This window comes from Bidens hawaiensis, unplaced genomic scaffold, assembly GCF_021521415.1.
Source record: "Bidens hawaiensis isolate Kalapana, Puna unplaced genomic scaffold, B.hawaiensis_p1.1 tig00031093_1, whole genome shotgun sequence".
Classification (NCBI taxonomy): Eukaryota; Viridiplantae; Streptophyta; class Magnoliopsida; order Asterales; family Asteraceae; genus Bidens; species Bidens hawaiensis.
The window spans coordinates 97,688-117,522 of NW_027495204.1; the positions used below are offsets into that span (position 1 = coordinate 97,688).

Consider the following 19,835-nt stretch of genomic DNA (forward strand, 5'->3'; position numbering starts at 1 on the left):
CAAAAGAGTTAGTTGGATATGTAACACCGATCAATGTGCACGTTTAATTAAATAATTAGCATTGAATATGATAAGTATAGAGGTATGGTACCAAAAAGACTCAAAAACCCTTAAGTATTACCCGCGGGTTAACTAAGAACTCCTCACAAGTCCCTCGCGGGACATACGGATCACCCGCTTAACCGTCTAAGGAAGAAACACCCACATGACGTACGCGGAAGCATCCTGGCATCCCCAGAAGTCATCCGCAAGACGGAGTACCCGTCGCACAAAATGACCAGGAGGCAATGCCTCATGACAGCTGTTATTGACTAATTACTTTCAAGATTTACCAAGTTGCTTTCTTGGGCAATACGTGACCTCTCAGCCAATGAATAAAGGACACTTGGCGAGGCCGTTATAACCGTGCACATGGCCAGGGTTATTTATCATCCTATCACGTGAGGACACGTGTCCAGGTTGTTATACATGCACATGAGACGTATAACTGAACCTATTATGTGAGGACACGTGTCCAGGTGGTTACGAGAGCATCTTCTGAAAATGACAGCTGGCCCAATCACCTTCCCACATCCTTCGGCTATAAATACCCTCTCAATCTCCATGAGGTATTCATTCACTTTCATTGTACTCTCTCTATATATACTTAGGTACTTTATCTCCTTCAGAACTGTACTTATTCTCACGCCGGAGAGTGGTTACGGGAAGACCCCCCCCCCCCCCGCCTCTTGTCCTTCCCGTGACGAGACTCACGGTGTCTGTTTTGCAGGTTCTGGTCACTGGACTTTGAGAAGTTATACTCATATTGTGTTGGTTGTTATCGTATCCTACACTGTAGACTCATTGGATCCAGGACCCGTTAAGGAGATTGGATCCGTGTTTCTTCAATAAGTGTGGGAGAGTTTGGATATGAATAAAAGAAGGCTAAGGAGCTGCTACTTAAATAAGGTTGGTGGTTGACCTAGAAATGGAAGATCAAAGTAGCAAGAAAAGAAAAAAGAACGAGAGAATTATTTTAAAATGGGCCTATAATCTTTTATGTTTTTATTAGGGATTATTTCATAGAGTTGGGGAAGATTAGTTTTTGTAGGAAGGATAGGAAATAATCATGTCCATTCATTTTAGAATTGAACGGTTGAGATTAGATTAGAGAGAAAATCAGGTGTAAAACAAGGGTAGGGGCATAATATGGATAACACATTTGTTAATTTTCTCTCTACACATGCAAGGCACACGTCAAATAACCCCATTATTTTAAAACGTCCATAACTTTTTTATCCGACATTTTTTTTTTCAAAAACATTTCACCATAATAACGAATGTTTTTTTATCTTTTATATGAGTACCATATTGTTATATAAAAATAAAAAAAAATTCGTGGGTTTCTTACAAATTGTGTTTTACCAAAATTGTATTATATAATTGTGTTTTATTTTTTCATAGTATTTTTGGATTGTGGTTTTTACATTATGCTATTTAATTGTGTTTTTCATTGTGTTTTTTCAATTAAGTTGTTTTTCATAGTGTTTCCATTGTGTTCTACCGGTGATTTTCCGGCGAAATTTCCGAAGACTTTTCTGACAAGGTGGTGGCGGTGGGTGGTGGTGATTGTAGGAGATGAGTGAAAATTTAAGTGGGTTTTTAAGATTAATTAAGTGGGGTTTTGAAATTAAATTAAGTGGTTTTCAATATTAAGGTAGTAGACTAAAATACTCTCCTTCCTAGCCTTCTTAGGAAAAACAAACTTCTTATTTGAACCTTTCTCACTCCATAAAATAGTAACCAACTTTGAAAATTATTCCAATTAGGTCACTGATAAAAACTTTTGTTTCAATCAGGACATTGAACTTTCATTTTTGTTTAAATTCTAGATATTTTACCTGGATATCAGGTAATCTAGGTTTTTTAAATTTTTCAATGTTTTTACTTTGCACAATAACTTTTAAAGGTTGCGAAAACTAGTAAAACTGTGAAATATAATTTTAAAATTCCGAAAATTTGAAAAAAAAAATTCAAAAAATTGAACTAAATTGCAAAAATAGAAAAAAAAATGCAAAAATGTTCAATTTTTTTTCTTTTTTTGGAAAATTGCAATAAATTACAATCCTTTTAGTTATATTGTTATTAGAGGTGGTAAATGGGTTGGGTTGGGTTTAAACGGGTCATGGGTCGTAACGGGTTAGGGTTGAAACGGGTCACTTAAAGAAAGGGTTGTTTTGGTTCGGGTCGGAACGGGTTAGGGTCAACGGGTTTGGGTTAGAACGGGTCAAGGTCGGAACGGGTCAAAAAGGGTTTCGGGTCAGTTTTTTTTTACCAACAAATCAACACGTTTTTTAACACGTTACAGCTCGTTTTAACATCAAAAGCTCGTTTAAGCGATTTTTTCAGTTCGTTTTAGCACTTAACAGCTCGTTTAAGCGATTTTTCAGTTCGTTTCAGCACCTAACATCTCGTTTAAGCGATTTTTCAGTTCGTTTCAGCACTTAACTGCCCGTTTAAGCGATTTTTCAGTTTATTTCAGCACCTAACTGCCCGTTTAAGCGATTTTTCAGTTTGTTTCAGCACCTAACTGTCCGTTTAAGCGATTTTTCAGTTCGTTTCAGCACCTAACAACCCGTTTGAGCGATTTTTCAGTTCGTTTCAGCACCTAACAGCTCGTTTAAGCGATTTTTCAGTTTGTTTCAGCTCCTAACAGCTCGTTTAAGCGATTTTTCAGTTCGTTTCAGCTCCTAACAGCTCATTTATGCGATTTTTCAGTTCGTTCAGCACCTAACACCTCATTTAAGCGATTTTTCAGTTCGTTCAGCACCTAACAGCTCATTTAGGTGATTTTTCAGTTCGTTCAGCACCTAACAGCTCATTTAGGCGATTTTTCAGTTCGTTCAGCACCTAACAGCTCATTTAGGCGATTTTTCAGTTCCTTTCAGCACCTAACAGTTCGTTTAAACAATTTTTCACTTCGTTTCAGCACCTAACAGCTCGTTTAAGCGATTTTTCAGTTCGTTTCAGCATCTAATAGCTCGTTTAAGCGGTTTTTCAGTTCGTTTAAGCATCTAATAGCTCGTTTAAGCGGTTTTTCAGTTCGTTTTAGCACCTAACAGCTCGTTTAAGCAATTTTTCAGTTCGTTTCAGCACTTAACAGCTTGTGTCAGCATGTTTTGACCAAAATGGGTTGTTTTGGTTTGGGTCGGAACGGGTTAGGGTCAGAACAAGTCCAGGTCGGAAAGGTCAAAACGGGTTTCGGGTCGGTTTTTAGTTGTTTTTTTGTTTGTTGAACGAGGATAACGGACGACATGTTTTAGTTTTTTTTTTACTTTTTTTGTTTTTGTTTTATATTTTGATTTATATTTTTATTAATTTTTTTTGAATTTTGTTTGAGTGTTTTAAAAAAAGAAAAAGCTAGATTACCTGCTACCCAGGTAAAATCAAGGTTGCAAAAGTCGCTAGGCGGAACCTAGGCGGCCGACTGGGGAGTTGGGTGTACTCGGAGTACTCGAAAATAGTAAAATATAAAGAAAATTAACTTTTGGATATTATATTTATGTCCAATATCATAAGTTTTCTGATATTTATAACAAAATACGTGAATATCAATATAAATAAGATAAATACATTTTTTAAATACTAAACTATTCTAAAATTTGTTGATCATTAGTTGAAAAAAGTGATATTCTTTTTTTAATATTGCAGATATATGAATTATGTTTTATTTTTTAAGTTAAAATCAGCCCAAGTTGACCAGCTAGCTGTGATTCTAGCTGATGTTGACCGCCTTTGATCAATATTTTGTAACTAGGCGGAGTTAAAGAAACTCCCCTCGGCGTCAGACCTTGTAGCGAGTACTCGGGGAGTTCTCGGTCTTGTAGACCTACTTTTACAATATTGCGTAAAATATCTAGAATTGGAACAAAAATGAAAGTTCAATTACCTGATTGGAACAAAAGTTTTTATCAGTGACCTGATTAGAACAACTTTCAAAATTGGTTACTATTTTATGTAGTAATCTCTTTTTATTTTATTCAAAGTAAGGATATTTTAATCATTTTACAAGATAATGAATGAAAACGTAACACGAATGAATTACTATATGACTAACCTTTAACTTAAAAGATATCTACCGCGATCATTGAAACTTAACAAATAACAAAAGGTGTAATTTTCTATTGCACGTACAAGATGAAAAAGTTAACCAAGTTTGGTAATCCAATTTGTTAAAAGCTTTGAAGCCCCTTAGGGGGTGTTTGAGATTCCTTAATTTTATTAACTTATAATTTATAAACTTTTTAAAATGTTAATAAAATGTATAAGGTGTTTGGCAAACCATAAGACCTTATGGAATTTAACTTATGAAGAGACAAAATAAAGAGGTTTTGTAAAGTTAGGAATTTGTAACTTATTAACTCAATGAATTTGATTTACCTATTACACCCCTCTAACTCTCAAAACTCATTACACTTCTTTCAAAAAAGAGTGTAATTTTTAGTCATTTTGGTTTTCCCCAACACATAAGCTAACCCAATCATTTTTGCACAAACTTTTTTTAAAATATTCATAAGTTTATAAGTCCTTTTTGTGAAAAGTCATTTTTCACTTAAATAAACAATCCCAAACACACCCTAAATCAGTTTAAAATAAAAATAAAGCATATAAACAATCAACCCCAATATGAACTTGTATTTTCCGGCGTAAACACAACCACCTTCCGTACCGGACCGCCGTGCTTGGTCCATATCTCCGGCGACGGACTTCTGAATCAATCAGGTTTCTCTCCTTCGCGCACACACACAAACTCGTCATTCCCAATTACAAATCATTGCATGTAAAATATGCGTCACTTAAATAATTATATTCAACAATTAAATTAACCTAATCCGAAATTAATAAAACTGAACTCACAGACACGAAAACGATTATATATTTTCGCCCTAATTAAACTAATTACAATTTCACAAACCGTTTGTTGCAACAGTATTATTAATGAAGAAGGCACTACTTCCTGTTAAAAGCATCAGCAACGAGAGGAATGTTTCCGGTAAAGAGGCTCTAACGAAGCTCCTGCGATGGCATTTCGGCCACTCGGAGTACCGCGGAAAGCAGTTGGAAGCCATAGAAGCTGTATTGTCAGGTTTAAGTTTGTTTAAGTAACAATTTTTTTAAGTTTGTGTAATGTGTAATTGAGCCCTAGTCTGTGATGCAGGAAGAGACTGTTTCTGTTTGATGCCGACTGGTGGCGGGAAGTCGATATGTTATCAGATTCCTGCATTGGCTAAACCAGGCATTGTGCTTGTTGTTTCTCCTTTAATAGCCTTGATGGTAAGTTTGTTTGGTCGATTATATTATCTTTGTTTAGCGATAGTTAATTGATCGTGTTACGTTGCACCAGGAAAACCAAGTTATGGCGTTGAAGGAAAAAGGGGTTGCTGCGGAATATCTCTCATCGACTCAGACTTCACAAGTTAGGAATAAGGTACCGTGACGAATGTCTAGCTTTAGTATCTTGAATTATGAAGCTCATGTTATTTTTCAACGCTCTAAAGTGCTTGTTTATGACCTTTTTAGATCCATGAAGAACTAGAATCTGGAAATCCGGGATTGAGGTTGCTCTATGTGACACCGGAATTGATTGCGACAACCGGATTTATGGCAAAGCTGACAAAGATTCATTCAAGAGGGTTGTTGAACTTGATTGCAATAGATGAGGTATTTACTTTTGTTGGTCAATCGTTGACTATGCACGTCTGATTGTTTCATCAACGAGTTCTGGTTATAATGTTACTTTGTTTCTTTTTATCCGCCACATTTTAGGCACATTGCATCTCAACATGGGGCCATGATTTTAGGTGAGTCTCAAGTTTTTATATGGTTTTGTACTTTACTTTTACAGGCTCAAAGTACACTGGTTTAGTTATTGCTGTTCTTGATATAAATATTTAACTAATGCAGGCCTAGTTATAGAAAAATAGCTTCTTTGAGGAAACGTCTGTCAGGCATTCCAGTATTAGCATTAACAGCTACTGCTGTTCCCAAGTGAGTCTTATTTGTTTTACTATGTACAATTACTTTTATACTCATAGTTTTCAATGAGTTATCTTATTTGTTTCTCTACAGTGAGTGTTTTTTTAGAGAAATTGTTTACTATATGCAGGGTTCAGGCGGATGTGATAGAATCCTTGGACATGGAGAATCCTCTGGTCCTGAAATCATCATTTAACCGCCCAAATATCTATTATGAAGGTCGGTTCGATCAGCTTGATTTGTTCCCAAAATACACGCCTGTTCTTTTTATGTTTAAGGCACATATATTTGTGCCATTTTGACTCATTAACAAGCTAGAACTATGATCTTAATAAGTGCTATGTCACTGACTAAATTATTTAATGATGTTGTACAGTTCGATTCAAGGATCTTCTAACCGACCCACATGCTGATTTGGCTGATCTAATTAAATCTTGTGGAGATGTATGTGGAATCGTGTACTGTCTTGAACGTTCAATGTGTGATGTTCTGGCATCTAATTTATCAATAAATGGCATTTCTTGTGCTGGTACTTAGTTTTTTTCATCTTTATTAGGCTTCATCTTGAGGTGCCTCTCAGTCTCTCACAAATATGTTTATTTTCTTGATTTGCTTTCAGCATATCATGCAGGGCTAAACAATAAATTACGGACCTCTGTTTTAGATGATTGGATTTCTGCCAAGACACAAGTTGTAGTGGCTACAGTGGCTTTTGGGTATGGTTAATTAATTTACTATTATAATGTAATAACACAGATAAGCAGTAGCTTTTATTCATGTATAATCCTTTTTCTTTCTTCATTTTGGTCACTCATCTGGAGTATTTATGGTGCATTCCAATTCTAATCTGTTTGAGGCATTGGTGTGCCTTCAGGATGGTATTCTACTCTCTTAATAATCAATTATCTTTTTTTATTTTTTTTATTTTATGTATCAAGTAACCAATTTTGCACAAGAATATCAGGGTATAGATAGGAAAGACGTTAGGATTGTTTGCCATTTCAATATTCCCAAATCAATGGTATCCTTTTATCAAGAATCCGGTAGAGCTGGTCGTGATCAACAACCTTCTAGAAGTGTTTTATACTATGGAATCGATGACCGCAAGAAAATGGTCAGATACTGCCCTTTTTTTAGTTTTTTGAATTATTCCTTTGATTATTAGTCACTAATATGTAAGATACTTGCAGCAATTTATATTGAATAATGAAGACAACAAGAAGTCGCAGTCCTCAAGTCCGCAGGACAGGCTCCCAAAGAAGTCAATTGCTGACTTTAATTTGGTAAACTCGTAAAACTTATCTATAAAATTACGCCGCCAATTTGCTTATAAAAATATATTTTGAATCGCAGATGGTTGAGTATTGTGAAACATCTGGTTGTCGTAGGAAAAAAATTCTAGACAGTTTTGGGGAGCAGGTAGCTAAATCTAAGTTTGTATCATTATTTATATATATTAAGTTTAATAATACATGTCACTCACACAAAGTAGGTGTCAACATCACTGTGTAAGAAGACGTGTGATGCATGCAAAAATCCAAATGTAGTGGAGAAATACTTGGAGGAGCTTAAAGCCATGTGTTCCCTTGGTAATAGAATTGGATCCTCAAAGATATTTATAAGCAGGTAATAGCTTTGTTTATAAAGCTATATATCTTTTATTAATAATTGTTATGTAATGATGCACAATTCTTTTATTTCAGCTCCTCAAAACATGTCAATGATGTGGATTTCTCAGAGTATTGGTCTCGTGATGACGAAGTGTCTGAGGATGATATATCTGATGATGATGGTAAATTTTTTGTCTTAAATTTATAGATTCCACATTCTTAAAGATCTCAGTTCTATGCCTATAAGGCTGTTAGGATATATAATTGATCATTCTGTTGTTAACTTAGGCTTTCATTTCATGTTTCTGAAGTCGAATAATTTAACTTCCAGATGGTATTGATGTTGTGGAAGGCCTTACACAGTCAGCCTTACCTTCAAAATCAAAAGTTAGTGAAAAGATGGATATTTTGCAACGGGCAGAAGAGAAATATTATCAGAAAATAGATCATGATAAACAGGTAATGTGTGTCCGTCTATCTATGTATATGTTCCATAGTAGAGTCTAGTTTGACCTTTGACCTTTCACAGAACTATAAACTTGACAAAAATGCTATAAACGAAACCACACGGGAATCCTGCAAACAAAGATTGCTCAATTCACTAAAGCAAACACAGCAACGTCTCGAGAACTTGCAGTATGCACACCATCTACCTTTTTTACTGTTTTCTGCCAAATTTAATTTCTTTTTAGTGTTTTAAAATCACTTTTTTTATGCTTGATGTACAGGATAGACCCTGAAACATCCTCCATATTCTTTGAAAACGAGTGCTTCAAAAAATATGGGAAAACTGGAAAATCATTTTACTTATCACAAGTGGCAAGTACCGTGAGGTGGCTTTCAACAGTTAACACTGCAGACTTAACATCTCGGCTTGCTACCGTCAATCGAAATTCTACTTCAGATATTGTGGCAAAAGTGGAACCTTTAGTTTCAGTATCACCATCTGTTTCTGATCAGGTAATGAAGATGATGAATGAGAAAGATCATGAAAATGTCTCAAGTCCTTCACAGACCACTTCCAGTGATATAAAGTTGCCACACATTCCATCTTTCTCTGAGTTTGTCAAGAAAAGGAAACCGGATAAACGAAGCAGACTTCAGTAGTCTGAAACTGTTTCTAATCTTTGTTATGACAGTGCATATTATTACATGTAGAGATCCATTTACAAGACGGAATTACAATCATAATGGTTCATATTGGTAACACGCCTACAAAGTCGTTTTTTAAACTTCCTAAGTAAAGCTTTCCATTAAACTCCAGGACTGAAGTGACAAATGCCATCACTTCTCCAGTAGGATCATCTAACCTCTTGATAATCTTTCCATCACTCCCCACATTTAATGCCATTGCACTTTTGTCAACTGCATCAACTAGATTATACAGCTTTGGAAATGTTGCCAAAAGGTGTTTTATTGCTGTGGAAGAATGCACAAATTTCATCCTGCTTGAGGTAATCTGTATCATGTAAACCCTTTCAATTAGCATCAAATTCGTAATAATTTTGCATGCTGTTACATTAATGATGAAGTTATCTAATTACCTGAAGTATAGCTATCCAAAATGACCCATCAGGAGCTAGATTAATATTGTCCGGTGCACCAGGAAGATTATCGATAAAAATATCGACTTTTCCTTTCTTTTCTTCCTCAAGCCAATACTTTAAGCACCTAAATCTGATACATAAGCAAATCCATAATGTTTTCACTTTTAGATCTTACACACACATCATTTTTAGGTTTATTTGCAAATTTCACTTACTTCCATGTTTCACATACAACCAAAAACTCTTGGTCTGAAGAGATGGCCACCCCATTAGAAAACCCTAGCCCATCAAGCACCACTGATGTTTCCGTTGTAATCGGGTCATATTTCAAAAGCTGCCCATGTGGTTTAGCCTCAAGGGTATCCAGGTATACCTCATGCAACCCAAACTTAGTGCTTGCAACACTAAAGTACAGGCTCCCGTCACCTGCTTCAGCAACATCGTCTGCAAACTTTATCTTTTCTCCATTCAAATGAGTTGCCAAACCTGTCACTTTGCCATCTTCGCTAACCTTAATCAAACCCTGCATAATCACAAGAGCTTCAATTACTCTTAACTTTCTACAAGCCCAAAGAGTTTAAAAGATTAACAAGATTACCTCTTCGGTGTCACACACGACCAGATCACCAGCTTTTGTGACTGTCAAACCAAGTAAAGTATGTTGGTTATGTATCTTCGTCCAGTTTTCCCATGTCCCGTTCGTATGCAATCTTTTGATCCACCCGTCTCTGGTAGCAGTATACAGAATTCCTTTTTGATCAACAGACAAACCTTCTGGTTTGTTCAGTATCCCTTCTCCTAGCTTAGTTACTCTCTGTAAAGATTAAAAGGACAAACTGTAAAAAACACACACGATAACATGAAGAACGTAACGTACACATTAAGTTTTGATCCGGAAGTTGATCACCTGTAAGTGGTTGTTAGGGGTAAAAAGATGTGAAGAGGGTTCCGGAGGAAACTCAAGTGGGTCTGGCGATATTGGGGAGAACAAGAATACTTGAAATACAACTGCAAGCGCAGAAACAAGAAAAAAGCTTACTGTAATAACACCACATCCCATAACTGAACTTTGGCGGTTATTGTTGAAAAGTGATAAGAGCAAGCTTTCTGTTGATTCATTCTGTCTTATAGAGATTGAAGAATCATCTTTCATGACTAGGTCATACACCTGGCAAAACAAACACAATCACCCATTTGTTGGTTTATTATGAGAAATTATCATAACCAAATGGGATAAGATATGCTTAATGGGTCAAAATGGACTGTTATTTAGCTAACTTAGAAACAAATTAATATGTTTAAAATCACTTGTTTTGACCCAAACCTGTATCTAACAGTTTTTCCTTTCTTTGGATTATTCTTGAAAACTTCCAAAATATCTGCATGCATGTCAGCTCAATATATAGCAACATCAAGATTGCGGGTCAAGGCTGGGTAGTGGACCTTTTGCTTTTGTGTCAGTTAGTGTGTGACTACTATTATTAGAAAATAACATATTAACATGTAACAACAAGTTTGAAAGATAGTAAAATTGTGAGAGTTTTAATTTGTTATTTAGAAAGCTAGAGCCGTGCACGACTCCCTCCTACATTATAAAACATCACCTCAATCTTATCGGTGGCTGAATAACGAAAGATTATGTTGAACCAACTATATTAAATGTTGACACAGTAATCAATTCTGTTGAATAAAACTATGTAATGCGCTTATAAAAAAAATGCACTCCGATCATTTCTATGGTACTCTCTTTTAACTAAATTTCTTTTTCTTCACTAATCGATTAGTTGAATCGAGTGAAATTGTTGTCTTAACAACAAAGGTCATTGTACGTAGGTTATGACACAGGACTTACAGAAGGTGTAAGATGAGTTTCGTTCCTCACATTTTTTTTGAGAGAGTGGTATACTCAGCTTCTCACTGATCCAAACTGCTATAAGTGAATAATCATGTTAAACTAAATTGATAGAGATCATTGGTGTTGGTTAATTAATTATTTCAGTCTTAATCCATGGTTTATGTTGAACAAAGTATCATAAACAAAGGGCTAACTGATCGATGACTTGCCAATATCACTACTTGTATCGATTAGTGACACAAATGTTTATATATTGTTGGGGCAGTGAAATGTTGTTAGACATTATCCACCGTCTGTATTTGAATCTCGTGTAAGCGGAAGATTGTTGATCTTTATGTCCATGACTGAACATACAATGACACATCTTTTGCTAAACATACATGAACTTGCATCATCTTTGCTGGTTTGCCACAAACTTGCTTAATTGTGGCGTGATAGTTGTAGATAAACACCATCTTAGTTCCTTGCTAATACCAAGATCCTTACACTTTCAGATATGCATCTTTTCGTTTATCAAGTAAAACACATGTGGGTTGTTACAGTGATTTTAGATCATTTTCGAATGTTGTCATGATTCCATTCCATGGTTAAAAACATTGTACAAACCCCCAACAAGACTTTTAACTAATGGTTTTAATAAGAAACATGATCAAAACAAGGATGGTAATTCATATCTTGTTAAAGTCCTCTCTTTTTGCAAACATGATTAAAACTTAGGCCTTCAGGCTGAAGGTCTTTATAGGCAACTTGCCAATAAAGTTATTTTTCAAACTTCCAAAGTAAAGATTTCCATCAAGCTCCAGGACTGAAGGACAAATGCCATTACTTCTCCAGTAGGATCATCTAACCTCGTTGATAATCTTCCCATCACTCCCCACATTTATCGCCATTGCACTTTTGTCAACCGCTCTAACTTGATCTTAAACACCTTTGGAAATGTTGCAAAATGTGTTTAATCGCTTTAGAAGAATGCACAAATTTTACCCTGCTTGAGATCACCTGCATTATGTAAACTCTTTTAATCGGCTTCAAATCATAATTCACGCTGTCACATTAATTATACTATATATGTATCTAATTACCTGAAGTATAGCTATCCAAAATGACCCATCAGGAGCAAGATTAATATTGTCCGGTGATCCAGGAAGATTGTCGATAAATACTTCAACTTTTCCTTTCATTTCTTCCTTTAACCAGTACTTTAGACACCTAAATCTGATACAGAAGCAAGCCCAAATGTTTTTCAAGTGATACATATTCTATATACATATTTTTTAAGTTAATTTATTTTAAACTTGTTTCACTTACTTAAATGTTTCACATACTACCAAAAACTCTTGGTCTGAAGAGACAGCTACCCCATTAGCAAACCCAAGGCCATCAAGCACCACTGATGTTTCCATTGTAACTGGATCATATTTCAGAAGCTGACCATGTGGTTTAGCTTCCAACATATCAAGATGCCAATTATGCAACCCAAATTTAGTGCTGGCTACACTAAAGTATAAGCTCCCATCACCTGCTTCAACAACATCATCTGCAAACTTTATATTTTCACCGTTCATATGAGTTGCTAAAGCCGTCACTACACCATCTTCACTAACCTTAATCAAACCCTAAAACCATCACATAAAGTTTCATCTAATCAATTTTTTTTTCAAGACCAAAGAACTAAAAGAATTTAAAGGGTTAACACGATCACCTCTTCGGAGTCGCACACCACCAAATCGCCAGCTTTTGTGACTGTCAAACCAAGTAAAGTATCTTTGTCATGTATCTTCTTCCAGTTTTCACATGTCCCATTAGTATGCAATCTTTTAATCCATCCGTCTCTGGTGGCGGTATACAATATTCCGTTTTCGGTCAGCACACAGACCTTCTGGTTTGTTCAGTATCCCTTCCCCTAGCTTAATTACATCCTGTAAAGATAAACAACATGTTGGAAATCAGGCCCACGATATTTGAACAACTCGTTCGACTCTTTTCTTTATCATATAAAACTGTAAAACTTGACCCACCCATAAATCATTAACTCTACCAATCTATTTATACTAAACTACTATTGCTTACCAAGACTTCTAGTTAGACTCAAACTAGAAAATCAAATTAACTAATTAAATAAACTAAACCGACTCAGACTCAAAACTCTTTAAAACTTTATCAATATTAATTCTTCGTAACACGCTCATAACATGAGAAAAAAAAACACCGTAAGTTTTAATAATATTTGATCAGGAAGTTAACCTGTAAGTGGTTATTAGGGGTGAAAAGGTGCGACGAGTTTGCTGTTGGTAACTCAAGTTTGTCTGGTGATATAGGAGAGTAGAACAACACTTGAAGTATAACCGCAAGTGCAGAAACAAGTAAAAAGGTGACTGTAATAACACTATATTCCATAACTGAAGTTTGGTGGTTATTTGTGTAAGGTGATAAGATAAAAAGCTTCGCGGTGATTAACGAACAGTCCTTAGCTTGCGGGAGAATATTAGATTAGTTATATTATTATTAGAGACTGATTTAAAATAGTGATGATCACCTTTCATGAATGGACAAAACCTCCAAGATATCCTGCATGCGTGTCATTGTTATAGCAACAAGTGGTTTTTGTCAAGATTACGGGTTAAAGTTGTGGCCAAAACTTTGAATTTGTGGACCCAATAACTTGTCATCAGAAAATGAAATGCATTACAGAAAGTTTGAAAGATAATAAATTCAAATGTAAGATGTAAGAAAAGAAGTTCAGCTCAGTGTCATGAGTGTAGGGTACACATGCTCTTAGCCTATATTGATCCATATGTCAAGTTTATATAAAGTAACATTTGTAAATCGCTTTCTTTGCCTCTTTAAGTTAACATCTTGAGGCATATTATGTATACAATCATATGTTATGACTATTGTTGTTAAACAGTTAGTTGATTGATTAAACATTTAAACCCCTTGGAAACCTACCTTCGCGGTGATTAACGAACAGTTAGTTGAAGAGGAAGAGTGCACGACACGCCTGCTCTGTGTCAGCCGCTACCTATCCACCACTCACAGGCAGGGCACGTGCATAGGTTACAGTTGGTAGCGTGTTGGGCCGGCTAAACCCCTTGGAAACCTACCTTCGGCTATAAATACCCCAAATGGTATGACCATCTCATCTTATCATATTATCATCATATATACCTGATATCTGCTCTAGCAATCTCTTAATATACTTTTATATTTAAAGAGCAATCTAGTCTGATTCTCACGCCGGAGGGTGGTCACAAGGAGGAACCCCCCCTTCTCAGTGACGAGCTCACGGTGTCTGTTTTGCAGGTTATCAGAAGAACCATCTTCCAAGGGTCTAACCCCTCGTGGGAAACAGCTCTCCAACCCCCAGGTTACCAGTAATCTGTCGGGGTTCGACTAGTGTTTCTTCATTGGCGCCATCCGTGCATAAAGCTAGAACATTTTTCTCCAGTTTTTTCAAACTTCTAGAAAGATGGTTAAAGAGACTCCGGTAACCACAACCCCAGCTACTGGAGGGAATACCGGCAACACAGTTTTTACAAACACTACCCCGGTTACCCAAGCCGGGGCAAGTGAAGTAAATTTTACGAACACTACCCCAGTTACCCAAGCTGGGGCAAGTGCAGTAAATAATCGCCCACTGGGATTCACCGATACCCAGTTTAAAAAACGAACAAGACTCCCCCGCCAAACTCTCGATGAAGTTAAGGCATGGGCGGAGGCACGACAAAAGGAATTCCAAGCTGAGTTGGACGAACGCTTGCGTTCCGTCCAACAGGCCGACGAATTCGAAGAATACTTGGACAATGACTCGGAGGAATCCGACTCCGACGCGAACCCTCGCCATAGGGCAAAAGGGAAGCGTAAGGAAACGGACTCCCAACCGAGAAGGCATTTTGGACAAGCCTTCAAACCAAAAAGCACAGGTGGAAGTTCACGAGACTTCTCCAAAACGTACAGACCGAACGTTGCAAATGCGGGAACGTCCAAATTTGCAAGGGACATTGCGGAAGCAATTGCCCCAAAAAGTGCCAAACAAATGCCCAACATAGGCACTTATGATGGTATGTCCGACCCAGACGACCATTTGAACAGGTTCATAGCAGGGGCAACCGTCAGCAACTGGACGGAACCCACGTGGTGTTACATGTTTCAAATGACGCTGGTGGGGGCTGCTAGGGTTTGGTTTGATCGTTTACCGGTTAACCACATTTACGACTGGGCAGACTTCCAGCAGAAGTTTAGCCAACACTTCAGCCAGCAGCGAAAGTATACCGAGAAGCAATGGACAATCCTCAAATGTATACGGGAAGAAGATGAATCTCTGCCAAACTTCATCACTCGCTTCAACTCAAAGAAGTTAAGTTTGGGCAATATCAGCGAGGATCTTGTTCGCGCAGCCTTCATCCAGGGCGCGCAGGACCCAGAGCTTATCCGCACCCTAACGGGTAAAGATGGAATGCCATCCACATGGGATGGCATCATGACAGCAGCTAAACGCTATGCGGAAACGGAGAAGCAACTGGGTAGAGACCTTCCGCAGAGCACAAACCTTTACACCCAGAGGACGAGAGAGGACAACGTCCTCACCGCCCGATTGAACAAAAAACGGAAGCAAGGCATTTGGCAGTCAAGGGTAAACTTTGACACCTCATCCGGCTTACAGCACCGATTGGGTGAAAGGGATAATGTAAAGCTGCACCGGAACTCCAGATGGACGCCACTTACCAAAAGCGTCACTGACATATTTGCTACTGAAGAGCTCCCATGGCCAAAGCCTCCAGTAATCCGACATCGTCACGATGCTGATCGGAGCAAGTACTGTGACTATCACAGAACAAAAGGCCACAACACTGAAGAATGCATAGACGTAAAAGACATGGTCGAAACATTCGTCAGAGATGGGACGCTCGCACACCTCGTGGCGAGATAAAAGCTAAGCAGGCAGGCAGGTGCGTGTGGAACCATGGCTGGGGTAAACATGAATAAAAAATCAGCTTCAATATGGAGACTACATGCTGCGTAAAGAACGAGATCCCGAAACAGGTGCGTGTCGGCTCGATGGCACTCCTGTCCCAACATGGAAGGGAGTTCAATTACACAGTTTGCATGTAATCAATTCCAATTTGTACAGAAAAGGCCAAGAGCCACTTCTAATGGAAATGATTCTCTTTCAAACGTCGAAGCTGATGATTTACATTTATACTTTTGTACACACTAATATGCCGGTTTTCACCGCATAATTACAAAAAACGTCATTGCATGGGAAGGCGGTCCTACCCGCACGAACCCAAAAAGCATGATAAACCTTCACGCAGGTCAGTTGAAGGGGAAAAGTTTACCATATGAAAGTGCTGGTCTATCCGCATGAATCATTCGAGGGAACTGCACCAACCTATCAACAACCGCGCGTGGGACAGTTCAAAATTCTTAAGAGGAAAAGGTAAACCTATACGCAGGTCAGATATGGGTAAAGTTATGCCATCCTACTAAGTGCAAGTGACGGGTCTACCCGCACAATCACGAAAGAGGAAGCAAAACTTCACACCTATTATCAGCCACGTTCAAAGGTTAACTTATCCTCAGCAGGCAAACCTTCACGCAGGTCAGTTGAAGGAGTTCAATTATTCCATTAAATGAAAGTGCCGGTCTATCCGCACGAATCATGAAAGGAATATGAACACTAACCTATCAACAACCGCGCGTCGAACGGTTAAAACAATCCAACACTGGTGACGGCATTCACATTACGTGAAGTCGTTGCGTGGGAAGGCGGTCTTACCCGCACGAACCCAATAACGTGGCAAACCTTCACGCAGGTCAGTTGAAGGAGAAGAGTTCAATTATTCCATTAAATGAAAGTGCCAGTTTATCCGCACGAATCATGAAAGGAAGATGAACACTAACCTATCGACAACCGCGCGTCGAACGGTTCAAAACAAAATTCTTAAAAAGGTAAGAAAAACCTACACGCAGGTCAGGTATGGGTAAAGCTTTGCCATCCTACCAAGTGCAAGTGACGGTTCTACCCGCGCTATCACGAAAGAGGAAGCGAAACTTTAACCCACTATCAACCACGTTCAAAGGTTCTTATTCTAAACACAAGGAAAATTGCTATTTTAAACTAAGTATGCAAGTCATAAGTTTATAAAGCAAAGAATCCAATGAAAGGAATAACAATCGTATATTTCAATGATATATTACAACAGTGGCCGGGTAACTACCCGCCTAAAAGAAATCTATACAAAGCTAAGTCTATCCTAGCAGTGGGAAGGGATCTTCAGGATCAGGCTTCAGGGCCACCTCCGCTTGGACCAGCACCGTCAGAGCGCGGCTGCCCAAGGAAAGCCTTAAGGATGTTTAGCCCATCATCAGCAGCAGCAGCTTCGTTCACCTTCTCCACCACTGGGTGCGGGAAGGCAGCGTACTGGTTCACAGCTTGGTCATAAGCAGCTTCAGTATTAACATTGAATAAAGGGAAGTTGGAGGGCGGAAAGCCTCTCTCAGCAAACCCTAGACCAAGCAGGAAGCCAGTCTTCTCCCCATCCTCATGAGAAGCGTTGAGGGCTGTGCTCATCGCATCGTCATAAGAGGTCTCTGAAAGGACCCGACGCACAACCTACAAGGGAATACAAGTTAGAACATTTTCTAATTACGAGCGGAAAGCGTAAAGAAAAAGTTAAAGATACCTGAGGCAACGCTTCTCGAAGCAGCCATTGGAGGGTAGCTTGACTTTCTTTGTAAGCACGTTCGGCTCCGCTCTTATCAAGGTTGGCAAGTTGAACTTCCTTGGCGGCAGCCTCTTCGACGCTTTTGAGTTTCCTTTCAGTGCGGTCAAGCACCCCCCTCTGGTCAAGGATCTCCTGCAGCTTCTTGGCATCTTCCATTGCCAAGGCGTCATGAGCATGCTGAAGAGCCTTTAATTTGCATTTAAGCTGCTCATTCTCTTCGCGAAGCGGCTCAGCAACAGCTTCAGCCTTGGCAGCCCTCTCAGTTGAGTTTCGCGCAGTCTCCTTGGCCAGCCGAAGCTGTTTGTCACACCCTCAAAATCCACTAACGGAGTTTTACCGTCAGAGGGTGTGAACTGGCAAGATCGGAATCATTAGTTATAACCAAACCAAAGAAAAAACGTTTAAATGAAAGTAAGTGCGGAAGCGTAAAACCTTAATTCAAAAGTTGCGTCACGCAGGACGACTTAAAACCAAATGTAAATGTTAAAATTAAGTTTGCAGAGTAAAGATGTTTTCAATTAATGCATGCTCCTAAACCGCGCGCCCGCCTCGGCTACCTGAGAATAACATACTAAAAGTGTCAACACAAGGTTGGTGAGTTCACAAGTAAAATAAGATAAATCGTTTAGCGTTTTGCGTAACCTCGTTACGACGTTTAAATGTTGCGTAACCCCGTTACGACGTTTGAGTGTGTAACCACGTTACAACGTTTAAGTGTTGCGTAACCCCGTTACGACGTTTGAGTGTGTAACCTCGTTACAGCGTTTAAGTGTTTTGCATTACCAGATAGTGTTATGTCAAATTATATATCGATAGGTAGCTAATCTATACAACAAGTATCGCTAAGTGGTTCGCGACCGAAGCTGACTGTTTATCAAGTGCCCGTCACCAGGTCCTCCAGACCATGGTAAGTGTTAGCCAAAATTTACACCCACTCAACCTCCAGTTGAGCTTAGCATCGGGTGGGGTTTGTCAAACCCAGTAGTACTACTCAACAGTGACTCGCTATTCCAAATATTAACCGGTCCGATGTGTGGGACTTCAAATGTTACGTTTGCCGCTTAGCCTTTACAAGTGATATATAATTTATAACAAAATCTTAAATATGCGTTTATCTCAGAAAGCACGTTTATCGGAGTATGTTATCTCCCCCAAGTGAAAAGCGTTTGAAAACAGTTTAAAGAGGGGAAAGTGAAACTCACTGTTTGCGAAGAATATCCGATCTAGATCACCAAGTGATGCGCGTCGTAGAAAACTCTCTAGCGTTCTAAAATAACAAAGAGATTTTCTAAGTATCGGAACGTTTAACGAGTCTCTAGACTCGGCACATAATACCTATGCACGTAACAGATTTCGTGTTTCGTTTGTGAATCGTGTGTGACTTAAACAAGTACAATTGTGATACGATACGTGGGGTGAGCAATTACTTTCGTATCATGTATTAATAACATACTTATTAGCAATTATTCCCCATAAGGGCAATTTGGTCAATTCATGGCAATCAACTAGCAACTATTCCCCGCAAGGGTATTTTGGTCAAAATACAACAATTATATAAAAACTATCATATTTCATGCATTCCTATACAACTCAGCAGCTAGTTTCGTTATGACAGAATTTCTACTTGAAAGATTGCACTAGTTCACCGATTATAACGTCTCAATTAATTCACCAAAAATTACCACAGAAGCATACATATCTTAGGTTTCCAGAACATATTTTATCTTATTTTTATTCCATATAGATTGCTCATAATGATCAAAACACTACAGTAAACTCATATCAGTCAGATTCATGCGCAACAGAATGTTATTTGAAATTCCCGTTAAACGAAAAATCCAATAAATGCAAGACCACTTGGGTTTGGTTCCTAACTCAGTGAGTCAACTTCCAGAAGTGGAACCAACCCAATTGGTCTCGTAGTTCATGAGATATAATATTTACAACATAACCTAACAGCAGGTCTAACAGCTCAGCTTTGCATCACATTTTTGTAAAATCATAAAAGTATACTTCCACTTATCCAAAAATTACGAATTTATACTTTATAGAAACTAGACTCAACCTAGTTTACTGCAGT

At 38.2% G+C, this 19,835-nt stretch overlaps 2 protein-coding genes and 1 pseudogene across 3 annotated transcripts in view; 1 reads left to right on the forward strand and 2 right to left on the reverse strand.

Annotated features, from left to right (window-relative positions):
• Positions 1-10,488, reverse strand: part of LOC143581527 (protein STRICTOSIDINE SYNTHASE-LIKE 5-like) — a 37,849-nt gene extending 27,361 nt beyond the window's left edge. The window contains exons 1-5 of the mRNA XM_077064293.1: positions 10,080-10,488; positions 9,771-9,986; positions 9,388-9,695; positions 9,170-9,302; positions 8,796-9,084 (exon numbers count right to left, since the gene is read on the reverse strand). Of these exons, the coding sequence (XP_076920408.1) occupies positions 8,821-9,084; positions 9,170-9,302; positions 9,388-9,695; positions 9,771-9,986; positions 10,080-10,325 (1,167 nt within the window). The 5' untranslated portion in view covers positions 10,326-10,488 and the 3' untranslated portion in view covers positions 8,796-8,820. The remainder of the gene's footprint in view (positions 1-8,795; positions 9,085-9,169; positions 9,303-9,387; positions 9,696-9,770; positions 9,987-10,079) is intronic.
• LOC143581528 (ATP-dependent DNA helicase Q-like 3) lies at positions 4,636-8,815 on the forward strand. Its single transcript, XM_077064294.1, has 19 exons — positions 4,636-4,761; positions 4,970-5,125; positions 5,198-5,313; positions 5,384-5,467; positions 5,560-5,700; positions 5,806-5,840; positions 5,944-6,027; positions 6,146-6,234; positions 6,392-6,544; positions 6,635-6,731; positions 6,890-6,893; positions 6,980-7,129; positions 7,206-7,298; positions 7,369-7,434; positions 7,508-7,641; positions 7,719-7,807; positions 7,957-8,084; positions 8,155-8,261; positions 8,354-8,815. The coding sequence occupies exons 2-19, from the start codon at positions 4,978-4,980 to the stop codon at positions 8,730-8,732; spliced, it is 2,097 nt and encodes a 698-aa protein (XP_076920409.1). The 5' UTR covers positions 4,636-4,761; positions 4,970-4,977; the 3' UTR covers positions 8,733-8,815.
• A 1,252-nt stretch (positions 10,489-11,740) lies between the features above and the next one.
• Positions 11,741-13,512, reverse strand: LOC143581535 (protein STRICTOSIDINE SYNTHASE-LIKE 4-like; annotated as a pseudogene). Its single transcript, XR_013143848.1, has 5 exons — positions 13,272-13,512; positions 12,730-12,946; positions 12,336-12,643; positions 12,110-12,242; positions 11,741-12,026 (listed from the first exon to the last, which is right to left on the reverse strand). The product of XR_013143848.1 is annotated as a protein STRICTOSIDINE SYNTHASE-LIKE 4-like (transcript).
• Between the last annotated feature and the right edge of the window lie 6,323 nt (positions 13,513-19,835).